The sequence below is a fragment of the Micromesistius poutassou genome (genome assembly GCF_964030765.1).
Source record: "Micromesistius poutassou genome assembly, chromosome: 8".
Lineage (NCBI taxonomy): Eukaryota > Metazoa > Chordata > Actinopteri > Gadiformes > Gadidae > Micromesistius > Micromesistius poutassou.
In genome coordinates this window covers 8,545,067-8,557,945 of record NC_140278.1, presented here as the reverse complement: position 1 = coordinate 8,557,945, position 12,879 = coordinate 8,545,067, and the positions used below count along the sequence as shown (strand labels likewise).

At 47.0% G+C, this 12,879-nt stretch overlaps 3 protein-coding genes across 4 annotated transcripts in view; 1 reads left to right on the top strand and 2 right to left on the bottom strand.

Annotated features, from left to right (window-relative positions):
* Window positions 1-746: 746 nt before the first annotated feature.
* On the bottom strand, window positions 747-4,832 carry LOC311352062 (E3 ubiquitin-protein ligase rnf146-like). Of its 2 annotated transcripts, none has more exons than XM_084472254.1 (3): window positions 4,696-4,832; window positions 3,608-3,659; window positions 747-3,333 (listed from the first exon to the last, which is right to left on the bottom strand). In XM_084472254.1, exon 3 carries the CDS (start codon window positions 3,319-3,321, stop codon window positions 2,173-2,175), a length of 1,149 nt encoding a protein of 382 aa, XP_084328380.1. In that variant the 5' UTR covers window positions 3,322-3,333; window positions 3,608-3,659; window positions 4,696-4,832; the 3' UTR covers window positions 747-2,172. The 2 variants fall into 2 exon arrangements, with proteins under 2 accessions (XP_084328380.1, XP_084328381.1); XM_084472255.1 differs by lacking the exon at window positions 4,696-4,832 and adding an exon at window positions 3,788-4,388.
* A 201-nt stretch (window positions 4,833-5,033) lies between these two features.
* Window positions 5,034-6,531, top strand: mdh2 (malate dehydrogenase 2, NAD (mitochondrial); the record flags this gene model as incomplete). The annotated part of the gene is made up of 1 exon (XM_084472256.1): window positions 5,034-6,531. One exon carries the CDS (start codon window positions 5,034-5,036, stop codon window positions 6,045-6,047), a length of 1,014 nt encoding a protein of 337 aa, XP_084328382.1. The 3' UTR covers window positions 6,048-6,531.
* A 1,172-nt stretch (window positions 6,532-7,703) lies between these two features.
* rspo3 (R-spondin 3) overlaps window positions 7,704-12,879 on the bottom strand; it is a 15,170-nt gene continuing 9,994 nt past the window's right edge. Inside the window, 1 exon segment of the mRNA XM_084471479.1 lies at window positions 7,704-8,082. Coding sequence (XP_084327605.1) covers window positions 7,847-8,082 — 236 coding nt within the window. The 3' untranslated portion in view covers window positions 7,704-7,846.

The following is a 12,879-nucleotide window of genomic DNA, read 5'->3' as shown; positions in this document are numbered from 1 at the left end:
TACTCTCCTTTCTCCTTTGTATTCCTTCATCTTTTGAAAAAAGATAACTGGATCTCTTAAATATAATACAAACAAGAAAGAGTCACAGAATAAACGAGACATAATTTTCTCATCATTTTTCTTTTTATTTTATTTACTCTTTTATATTTACTTTTCTTGTCCTCTTTTTCAAGAGTTGTTATTCTCTTGATATTTTCTCTTTTTGGTGATTTTCTATTCTCTTATTTCTCTCTTTTTCCCCTCACTCTTGTGCATGATTTGCACGATTTCTCGAACTCCCCATTATTATTATTTTTTTTTGATTCTTAATTCTCCATCATTTTTCTATCACTTTTTTTTCACAACTTATTCTCTCCATGAATTTTCTCATCCCCTTTAATTATTTATTCCCTCCATTCTCTTCTTTCCCTATTTTTTCTATATTTTGTATTCTCTCCATCATTTGCCTATCACTCTTTTTTTCTAGATTTTATTCTGAAACCAAAAACAGCCCAAACCCAACCATAACCCTAGAATCTAGCCCTATAAACAGACCTAACCTTACCCCATATATTAGTAATAATAAATGAGCATGAGTATAAAGGCACACCTGGGTACCTAGGTACTACTACTACTACTACTACTACTACTACTACTAGAAACAGAGCAATACCTTATTATGTGGCTTCAGTTGATGAAATTACCCTTAATGAAATTACATACCATGTAAGATTTCCAAGTAAAAACAAAAGCTGGAGAGGGTTTAGTATACTTTATTTTTTTCAAACAGAAGTCTAAAGCAAAATGAGAATGTGTAATGCAGAGACAAATATAAAAATAATGTTAAAACTTCCGCAAGTGGCTTTCAATTGGAAATATCTGTTCACTTACTGATTTGGACACAATAGCATTTATAAACGAAAAGACAAAACAAACACACTCATACACACACAAAAAATACATTATTTAGACTGAACCGTGAAATACGAATGCATGATATCATCCAGCCTTGCGCAGTTAAAAAACCCTCAGTGTCTAACAGAACAAAGGCCGAGGGCCACTGTCCTTCCACATGATAAGAGAGACCACTCAAAAGACATTCAACTCGTGACATACATCAATACGTGTCGTCGGGACAGTAATCACATTGAGGCAAGATCATATCTTTGAATGTTCCCAATGAAAACTATTCACCAGGAATCTGAAAAAGGAATATGCATTGCATTCCCATGGTGAGCATTTAGTTACAATATAATCAATGGATCTTATGAAAGACATACAAATAAAACATGTTAATTCAAAATCAAATCCAAGACAGAAACACAAAATGACCATGTGTTGGGTTTTTCAGAGAACACAACTCGGCACCATGAAACATGTAAAGTGGGAGCTTACATGTCAACAGATCAACAAGTTCATTCCACAATGGTTTGGATGAGCCCCTCCACCCCAATCCCATTTTAAATCAAATAAGGCTTCAATCATTTGACAATTATAAGAAGGGGTTGACCTTACAAACGAGTTGACCTTACGCCTGAACCCCAGAGTTAGGGTCCCAACCCTATGTTAATGGAGTTAAACTATGAATAAACATTCATGAGAACGTCTCTGGGAGAGCAAGCGTTCCATCTCCTTTAGGGTCTTCCTTGCATATCACCAAACTGCTATGGCATTCCCAGGAGCATTGGCTATAGTTAACTGTGTATTCAAAGATTGTTTTGCCTGATAAACACTGGAAAAAGATCACAAGAGTTTTCCTCCAGGAAAACCATCAAGCCCAACAGGTTTAAAGGTTTGAAACTGCATTTTACTATGATGGACCTGGTCATCATTTGCTGCATGCTTGCCTTGTTAACCCCCTCCCTCCCTCCTACGACAAGCCTAGATAGGAATGTCACTGAGAACGACTGAGCTGACCATCGAAATTATCCATAACTCACATACAAATTGAATCCACAATATGGCAGCGCAGGCATAAAACCCCTAAAATGAACGATGAATCAAATAAATAGGTTATTCATTGTGCCAGAGCAACGTGCCCCATTACTTGTCAACAAACAACCCGTCCCATCATATCTGAGAGTCAAAAAACACAACTACCAAACCAAACCAAACCAAACCAAACCGTAACAGGCCACCCGGCAATAAATTAATGGAATGAAACACAGCCAGTAAGGATGAGCCCAGTTCATATTACACTTCAGTCACTGTGCACTGACCGTCAGGCATCCTGGATCTACCGCCGCTGCTGGCAGAGGAGGGCGGGGAGGCGGCTGACTCGGCCCCAGGAGGAGCTCTATCTTCCGGGCTCAGTCTATGCCTCCGGACACCCCCCGCGTCCTCCTCAGCACCACCTTCCTCGTCGTCGTTGTTGTCGTCGTCGTCGTCGCTCCAGTCTGCGGAGCCGGACTCGTCCACGGAGGTGTGCCGGTCCGATGACCCGGAGGGCGAGGCCTCTTCCTCTTCATCCTCCTCCTCCCCCTCCCCAGATTCAACCCTCTCCTGGGGAGGTTCTGGTCCGGGGCTGATCTGGAGCTGGGCCAGGGCGTCTGCCAGGGAGGGGGTCCCCCTGCCTGGCCGGCTCCCGAGAGAGGCAGGCAGTCTAGCGGGAAGCCCCGCTCCCTGTGGCTGTGCGACCGCCACTGCCGCAGCCGCCGCCGCCGCCGCCATGTCCGCGCCGTCGGCGGAGCTCTCACGGCCGCTCAAGCCGCCCTCGGCATCCAAGCGCAGTCCCGCCACCCCTTTCTTGGGGATGTCCACCACGTCCCTCTTGATCTTGCGCCGGCGGCCGTGCTCGTTGCGCCGGTACTGCACCATGTTCTCCAGGTCGGCCACGTACAGGAAGCCGGCGATCAGCATCTCGGCCGTCTTCTTGCCCTTGGAGAAGGCGTCCTCCAGCTCGCGGCTGGTGCGCTCGTCGTACTGCCACCAGCCGTTGCGGCCCTCGTAGTACCAGGCGTGGTCGCCCGCCGCCCCGCCCCGCCCCCCCGCCGACGCCTTCAGCTCCTCGGGGGAGAGGAGGGTGGGTCTCTCCAGGAAGTCCTCGGGGACCTCCTGCCGGCAGAGGGCGCAGCGCTTGCTCTGCCAGGATGCGCCCTTCACGCACAGGAAGCAGAAGACGTGGCGGCAGGGCAGCTGCACCGGGTGGACGCAGCTCTGCAGACAGATGGCGCACTCAGGCACCGGCAGGGCGGGCGGTGGGCCGCTGGAGGCCGAGCAAGACGACTCGCCGCCACCGTTGCCGCTGCCGCCGCCGCCGCCGCCGCCGCCACCACCACCGCCGCCCTTTCTGCTGGATGGGTGCGAGCTCATAGAGTGGTCCACCTCGCCGCAGCTAGCCATCCTTAAGGAGTACTGCAGTGGGGCAACGATGGGGATACGATGAGCATGGGGGAGTATTGTAAGAGTATGTAACACTGTTTCTTCCGATTCCCTGTAGAAAACCCCTAAAGAAATGCTAACAACATTGACCACAAATGAATGGAACAAGTCATTAATAACATAAAAAGATATATATTTAAATCATAAAAAAACTATTTCGTCAGATATTTCATCTAACATTGACTAGAACATCATTACAGACCGTCACTCTATACAGATAAGGAGACACATGGATGCTGTTACTTACAAGAAGGATCGTCAATGCTTGTGCAGCATTAGGAGAGTTGTTAAACCTGCCTCTGCGAAAGGAGAAATGTTAAAATGTTATTCAAGCTTGAAGTATAAATTACATTATGAGACTGTCAAAATTAGTAAAAGCAACCATGTTGATGTAACAAAATGTAGGCTACAAGTTAACAGTGCAAACCTTTGTTTGTAGGTCGATCAAGTCATGTCATGCAAAACAAACATTAAATCAAGAGATATAGATATATCTATATAGATGTATAACGTTAGATATAAATTCTTGTTCCGTTGACGACGATGCAAATAAGCGTGCAGGTTTTTTGTATTATATCATTCTTTGGACTGGGCTAGCCAACTGAGCTAACCAATAGCATACCAGCTACCCGGTTGTGTTACCCATCGATAGCATCGAAACGCTAGCTTTTATTTGCCCAATTAATTATATGTTTAAAAGGATGTTATGATACGAGACATCTTGTCCAGTGCCATTACTAAAGGCATAAGTTTCGCCACAGACACAGAGTCAAGGTAAAATGGAGGTTTCTCGTGACTGGCAGAGATAAATGATAACAATACGAGCTGTTGTTGTGATAGCGAAGCTAGCCGTCACTTGAATAGACTGCTCCAGCAAATAGACGGAGTTTGACAGCGTAGCTTAGCTAGGCTATACCTAGCCTGAGAGCGGATCCTGAATTGTAGCGTTATCCCGGTGTGCAGAAACGGAAATTTCCGGTCTCTTAGTTTCTATAAACGGTGTACAGCAGGAATCAGTCGCAATAGAGAGAAGTATAAGAACATGACAAGTACTACAAGGACCTGGAGAATAAATGTGGACTTTTCACGACAAATAAGACACATCCATATCCAAAACATGCAACGGAAACGGATATCTCTTTCTAGCCGCTAAACCCACGCAACTTAAAGTCCCGCCCTCTCTCGCCAATAACGCTCATTCAGAGCATCCCGTTCTAGGAGTACCGTCATGAGAGCGAACGCCTGGATCGAGGTTAAGCGATACCACACCAAAAGCGTCCTATTTTGATGTCATATTTATTTACAATCCAACCGATATGGCTCATGTCTTCTTACCGTGGCGTTAGAGTCTCTCTCCTGGTTAAGATTCAATTCGCGATTCGAGGAAGTGAAGTTTCTTCTATGCTAATTAACCTGCGATTCAAACGCTGACGGACTTTGTTTTCCTTTGATAAAAAAAGACACGAACCGAGACGAAAGAAAAGGACGCAGTGGCGTAACCGGTGACGCAGTGACGTAGGCTGACGCTATAACCGGTTTGCATTATATTTCTGGAAGTGCGGAAATCACACGCTCTTCCGTTCCGTCGTAAGCTAGAGGACACTGGTGTCATACAGAGCAGATCGGCCTTATTTCTTTTTAATCGAAACACAAGAACAACTCAGCACTACACCATGTTTTCCCGAGCCGTGAGACCGACGATCAGCCTGACCAGAGGCTTGAGCACCAGCACCGTGAACAACGCCAAGGTTGCCGTACTGGGGGCTTCAGGAGGCATAGGCCAGCCGCTCTCTCTGCTGTTGAAGAACAGTCCTCTGGTGAGCCAACTCTCTCTGTATGACATTGCCCACACTCCCGGCGTCGCCGCCGACCTCAGCCACATCGAGACCCGCGCCCAGGTCACCGGGCACATGGGAGCCGATCAACTGGATGCTGCGCTTCAAGGTTGCGACGTAGTGGTAATTCCCGCGGGTGTCCCTAGGAAGCCAGGTATGACCCGTGATGATCTCTTCAACACCAACGCCACGATCGTGGCCACCTTGGCCGACGCCTGTGCCCGCAACTGCCCCGAGGCTATGATTTGCGTGATCGCCAACCCCGTCAACTCCACCATCCCCATTCTGTCCGAGATCATGAAGAAGCACGGCGTTTACAACCCCAACAGAGTGTTTGGCGTCACCACCTTGGACATTGTCCGCGCCAACGCCTTCGTGGCCGAGCTCAAAGGTCTTGACCCTGCCCGCGTCAATGTCCCCGTTATCGGAGGTCACGCTGGCAAGACCATCATCCCTCTCATCTCCCACTGCACCCCCAAGGTGGAGTTCCCGGCCGACCAGCTGGCGGCGCTCACCGCCCGCATTCAGGAGGCCGGCACAGAGGTGGTCAAGGCCAAGGCCGGGGCCGGCTCAGCCACCCTCTCCATGGCGTACGCCGGGGCCCGCTTCACCTTCTCCGTCCTGGACGCAATGAACGGCAAGGAGGGCGTGGTGGAGTGCGCCTACGTCCGCTCCGAGGAGACAGACTGCAAGTACTTCTCCACCCCGCTGCTGCTGGGAAAGAGCGGCATCGAGAAGAACCTGGGCCTGGGCAAGCTGTCCGCCTTTGAGGAGAAGCTGGTGGCCGAGGCCCTGGGAGAGCTCAAGGGCTCCATCAAGAAGGGAGAGGACTTCGCTGCCAACATGAAGTGATCGGGACATTGGGTGCTATAGTGAGGGCGAGGTCATACAGTGGGCTGACAACATCAACATCAGTTTGTTTATTTCAAATGTACGATTAAATTAGGCTTGGGAGGGAGAGTGGGGTCGGATGACGTCTGTAGTATGTCCGGCGACGTCTGTCGTTCTTCAGGTGTCATCTCGAGTTCGTCTTGACCCTGAGTTTGTCCTCTATTCTTTAAATTTGCAATATCTTTCCCTTCCAGCTTAGTGTAGTGTAAACCAGTGCCCTGAGTTGCTTGATTCCATGCATACTGTGATGTAAACACTGTAATATAACTGAGGTATATTTTGGTCTGTGTAAATATCAAAGTTGTATTTCATCATACAGGCGATAGTTTCTGTCATCTCTGCCTGGGTCCTCATTTGACTCTTGAGCAAACACTTGTCACCATGCCTGTTGACAATAATTGGATGTTTCTCACATCAATATCAAATAAAACTCTTGAAACCAAAACTTTTTCTTCCATTACAAATTAATCTATGCTAACTATGCTGCAAGTAAACATTTAATAATATGCATACTTTCAACTTTCCCTACTCTTTATAGAAGGTTACATAAGTCCTTAACCTGCTTAGAATTTCCTTAAGCCTTCCAGATTTGTCTGGCAATGGATTACTGAAAGGGTCTCAATTGCATTAGTTAATTACACGGTTGCAGAGCTATAAAAAGGTAACATTTTCAATCTTCCTGCTACGGGAGTTTACTGTTAAAACATTTGTATACATCACATCAACAGAAAAAGATCAATGTTGAACAATTACCTTTCAATGTGTTGATGGCTGATAATAAAGCTCAAACCCAATAAGTGAAACATTTCAACCACTGTTTGGATTTGGATTTGACCCATCTTATTCAAACACTAACTATCAACATGAAATCACACTGGAGGACATGAAATCAATTGATCCATGTGATCAGGGACATAGAAGAAACACGTGTCGACAAACTCAATATAGTTTTATTTGACGTACAGCGATTGCTTATGGTTTATGCTCCACAATTTCTGTTGAGCAAAGATTCTGTTTACACCAATGAGCAGAGAAATAACAATAGAAAAACAAAGTGATATGTTACATTTCGCAAATATTTGGAGAGGAATAAAATAAATTTGACCCAGATGTAACGGAACAAATGATGTGACCAAATCTGAATATTTGTTAGCCCCTGCGGTGAGACTTGGATATTTGTGAGTGGCAAGAAACATTCTGAAACAAAGAAACAAAAGGGCAGATCTAAAAACAAAGCAAAACCAACAAACAATTCTACATAGTCAAATAATCTACATAAGGAAAGATGCACAAGATTGTACCTATGCCCCATTAAATAACCATACCAACAAAAAGCTAATACAACCTAATTGTTCTCCCACTATGCGTCTGCCAGTCCTCACACAATGACAGATCCTGCCCCATGGCTCCTCTTTTTGGTTCGTCCCAACAACAGTCTTAGTGTCTCTGATGCTTTCTGGCGGGGTGGGGTGGGGGGGGGGGGGAGGGAGGATGCATTTTTCACTCAAGTGTAAAAGGAGTGAAGGATGGGGGGGGGGGGGAGGAGAGTACAAAAAGTTACATATTTAGTATTTCTTTTTTATTTCTTTATCGGAAGTCCATTGCGAACCAAGCCTTTTAGCCGAACTCCGCCCGCTAAATATATAGTATATACATCAACAGTATATTCCAACCATACAGACATAGCAGCAGCACCCCTGCAGTGAGGGGTCCATGGGTTTTTCTCGTTAATAAAAGGGGGTTTGGTTTGAGAGGGGTCGTCAGACTGCTGTAGGGGGGCTGCCCCTAGGTAACGCCAGGTCTGTCCCGTGGCCCCTGCGGCGCCGGTGCTCTGTCTTGTTCTGGGTCTCGAGACCGTCACGGTCCGGGTCCCGCTCCCGCTCCCTCTCCCGCTCCCGCTCCCGCTCTTTCTTCCGCTCCCGCCGACCCTCCTGGTTTTCCTTCTCTCTGTGGTTGTTGCGGCTTCGCCTCTCGCATTCCGGCTTTCTTCCAAGGCCTGCGAAGAGAAGGAAGGTTGTGTAGTTTCTATGTCTGCCTGCCATTCTATTATTCAGACACAAACAGATGGTGTGTGAAAGGAGGCTTACATGACCGAGAATCTACTTAGTTTAATATAAAGTACACATCTAGACTTGATTGATGAAGTTAATGAATGATTATTATGAATGACATATAGGCCTATATATTTCATTTTTTATTTTTAAATATATATAAAGTATATATAATATAATTTGGGCAGGGGGGCTCCAGTAGAATCCCAAAAGAAGGAATATTTGAACGCAGCCAGACATAATGTAAGCCCTACACCTGCTCTGAGATACAATATAATGGTCCATATGGATGGTCATTTAATAGGCGAATGCATTTCTACATTCTGATCACTAGGTGTCAGTCTTCGCCCACAGATCCCAGCCCTACCAAGCCTGTCAGCCCTTCAGCTGTTCTCTCCTGTGATGTGCAGGCTTTGTCCAAAATAGAAAGCCTTTAAATAAACCCCACAACGTATCTGCTCTCTTGCAACACCATTTCATAAACAAAACAAAAGGGTTAAGGAATGCTGGAGATTTATCTGCCAAAGCTGAAGTTATTAATGATAATAACAAGATCCGCCCCCAGGGAGAGAGGAGACAGATCTTCCTGGTGTAACCAGGGGCCCTTTCCTGTTGTTGCACTGCCGCTAATACTGTGTGTGTGTGTGTGTGTGTGTGTGTGTGTGTGTGTGTGTGTGTGTGTGTGTGTGTGTGTGTGTGTGTGTGTGTGTGTGTGTGCGTGCGTGCGTGCGTGCGTGCGTGCATGCGTGTATATGTGTGTGTGTGTGTGTGTGTGTGTTTAGAGCGAGAGAGGACTAGTACGACCTTGCTTGGCCCGAACAGGGATTTTGAAACTGCTGAAGTAGGCAGTAGGCACAGACAGAGGGAGAGGGCTAGAGAGATAAAGAGAGAAAGAGATAGACATCCCCCCATCGCCCCCCCACTTCTTTCTCTCCACTGTCTGTTCCATGCCTCCCCGACCCCCACCTCTGTTTTCCTCCCTGTTCATTAATAACTCCCCCCCCCCCCCCCCCCCCTCTAGTTCCCTGGTTGGACCAGGACGATGACCCATACATTCCTGCAAAATCCAGTGTGGTTTATGCACTGGGTCCACTTGGAGTGATACCGGGCCTTTAGCCAACACACTTTTATCAGCTCCCTGCCACGAGCTGTAATGGACCCCGGACTAAAAATAATAAATTATGAAATAAGAATTTATGAGACACTAAGACAGACACACCAACACACACACACACACACACACACACACACATTGCTAAATGTCTATACAAATCAGTTGTCAAATCTGTCTAAACGGGGGGTTCTGAACAGCGAACACAAAGGTTTCCGTCACTCAGAACGCCTCCTCTGAACGCTTCGTCTATTTGCGCGAATCAATTCTTCTTTGGGAGAACATCTCTAACGAAATAGGAAACAAGGTGTAACTCCACCCAGTGAGTTTTCGGTTTGCCGACCGTCTCCCCCCAGAAGTTCTGCTATATTTGAACATAAATGGACTGCTGGGTCCCAGATTACTAAATGTCCAAGCCTGTGGTATAGTTGAACTCATGAATGGACGTAAAAGTAGATTTCCTAAATGATGAAAGGGATTGACATATGGATGGATAGTGTATTCCAGTAGATTAACTCATTGAGTCTCTCTTGCACTTCTGTAAACACAGGAAGTCCTCCCCCCCCATGCAGCCCTCACATTGTCTGTTCTAGCCTGACACTAGAACTATTTACAAGATCAATGGATTAGTCATACTGTATTTTCTGCTGCCTTTTCCTTTTTTTCTCCCATCTTCTGTTGTAACTCCAAAAAGGGAAACATAATCCCAGGCTGTTTGTGGGGGATTGACATTTGTTTATCTAACCGTCTTACATTTTGTAGGTTGGGAGAAATTTCAGATGGACGCTGTAAACTGTGTGTTGACAAAGTGTCCCTGATCGAAAGCCAGTCATTGTTACCCACTGTGAATGTGGCAGTTGGTAAGACAACTAGGTAGTAAGAGACTGATACGGATGACGTCATCAATTAATTGGTTAAATTTCAAAGTTTGACGACTTTGCATTCAATAAATGATGTTCATAATCAGACGTGAAAACATCACTAATGTGGGAAGAGCAGAGAGGCATCACGGTCGCACCGCCCACAAACTGAATCCTACTACGATCCCAGATCCCAGGCGATATCTGCATCCACTTAAAAACAACAAGCAAACATGTGAACCAAACTGCGAGGAGCAGCTCATTGGAACCAGGTGATGTCACGCTCCCTGCCAGGGGGATCCCGCTGCTGCCATTTGACCCCAAAGTGTTTGGCTCTGTTGCCCCCCCCGACTCCATAGCATTGGTTTCCATGCAAATGTTTACGATTGGCCCCGCCGCGTACAGTTTAAAAACGTTCCTTTGTTTCCTTTCCCTTGCTTGTTCCGAGCCCTGCATGTCAACTGGGGGACACTGGCCTCGATCGCCGTGCGAACCCCACGCGACACGTGGGGAGACAACCCTGTGATTATCAGCAGAAGGGCGAGATTAGGCCGGGAGGGGAGACCGGGTGTCTATGTGATAAGTGTGTGCTTGTGAGAATGCGAGCGTGTGTGTGCCAGTCTGTGCGGGTTAGTGGCCATTGTGTGTGTGTGTGTGTGTGTGTGTGTGTGTGTGTGTGTTTGTGTGGGCTCCTGTGTGCATGCATGTGTCTATCTGTTTTATTTTTCTGTGGACATTATGTATCTGTGTGTTTGTGTGTGTGTGTGCGTGTTTGTTTGTGTGGTTTGTCTATGTGTGGACATTTCTTTTGTGTGTCAATTTCTTGGAAGATCTAAAAAAAAGTATATAAAAGTATATAAAAAATATACGTTAACACACCCCCTCGGACAGTATACTGTATGTGTGTGTCTGTTGTTTGTCTATGTTGGCACACTGTGTGTCTATGTGTGGACATTGTGTGTGTGTATGTGTTTTCTGTGTGTGGACAGTGTGGGTGTGTGTGTGAACTTATTGATGTGTGTATGTCTGTGTGTCGGTCATTGTATGTGGGAATGTGTGCAATGTGTTTGGGTGTGTGATGGATTCTATGTGTGTGTGTGTGTGTGTGTGCACACACACAATCTGGCTCAATGAGGGAGGTGAGCAGCGGGTCGATCCCGGGACAAATGAGCCGGTATCATCTTCAAAAGGCAGGACGGTGTGCGTGTGTGCGTGCGTGTGTGTGTGTGTGTGTGCGTGTGTGCGTGCGTGTGCGTGTGTGTGTGTGTGTGTGAGTGTGTTGCGTAAGGCAGGGAAAGAGAAGGAGGACCAGAGGATGTATCTGTGTCGGGGGGGGGGGGGGGGGGGGGGCTGGGGATTAGTGGGGTGGGGGGGTCCCTGAGGTCGGACCAGTGAACCCGTAGCGTGTGCAGAACATAAACAGTCAGGGGAAGACGCGCCGCAGCAGATCATTAGCTCCGTGGAGTCGGGGCAGCTGGGTAATCACACATGGAGAAGGGATGGGTGTGGGGGGGTTGGGGTTGGGGGGGGCGGGGGGGGGGGGGGGCGCCACAGAACCTGTGGCGTGTGATGTTACACACACACACACACACACACACACACACACACACAGCGCTGGCTCCTCGTGCTGAGGCCACCCTTGGCGGCTTTAGGACCGGTCTGACCCGGCTGGACGTTCCGAGGAACAGGATTCCATGTTGGCTTTGGTGTCGGTGTGTGTGTGCGCGTCAGGGTGAGTCAGTGGTTGGGTGGGCTATGTTGTTTCTCAGTCTGTCTGCAATCTGTCATTTAATAAAAGAATCAAACACATTGTTCAAAACTCAGAACAGGCCGATGACTTGGCCTCCGGCATTTACTCGAGAACCTCTCATCCAAACACCTTCACCCTTGACAACTTGGGCCCTCAGCAATTGACCTGCTATGACATTTGGCGTTCAACTTTATAGCAAATGGGACGGGCTGCTTCCATCGCTAACAGCTAGCATTGGGACCAGGCTATTTAACTAGTTGCAACCAGGCTATTTCCGAGAACCAAAGTGTTTATTCTGAAAGTAACGTCGCTGCTGTGTGAAATGTTTAGCGAAACAAAATGGCAAACTTACTACAAAGCACACACGCATGCTCCCTTAACGTGCTCACACACACACACACACACACACACACACACACACACACACACATACACACACACACACACACACACACACACACACACCCCCCCACACACACACACACACACACACACACACACACACACACACAAGTTAATAGCCTCATAGTTTGTTTCTGTTGTATTTTATAGGTCCCTCTTAATGGCTCCTTCTGAGTGAAAGTGTTTTTTTTACCACCCATTTCATTAAAGACGAACACGCTAGTATTTGTTTACCAGAAAGCCCTTTCCACGTATAAAACCCCCACACAACAGACACACACAGAGCAGACACAGCACATACACACACAGCACACACAGACGACAACAAGCCTATTGCAACATCACACATGTGTGCTCTTCCCCTGACCCTCTCCAACCACGACGGCCCTCTGAATAAACAGCCATAGTCCCGATCGGAAGAGAGACTAACTGTGATTGTACAGGCTTAGGCCGCCAAGTCTGGAATTCATAGTGTGCTGAAACCCTGCCATACGCCAAGAAACACAAAGGGAAAAAGACCCTCGGACAATACCAGAGTCAGCAACATACTTGCTGCTCAGAAATGTCAATTAGAAAACAAACAATATTGTTGTCAGTTTTTGTCAAGGATATTTATTTT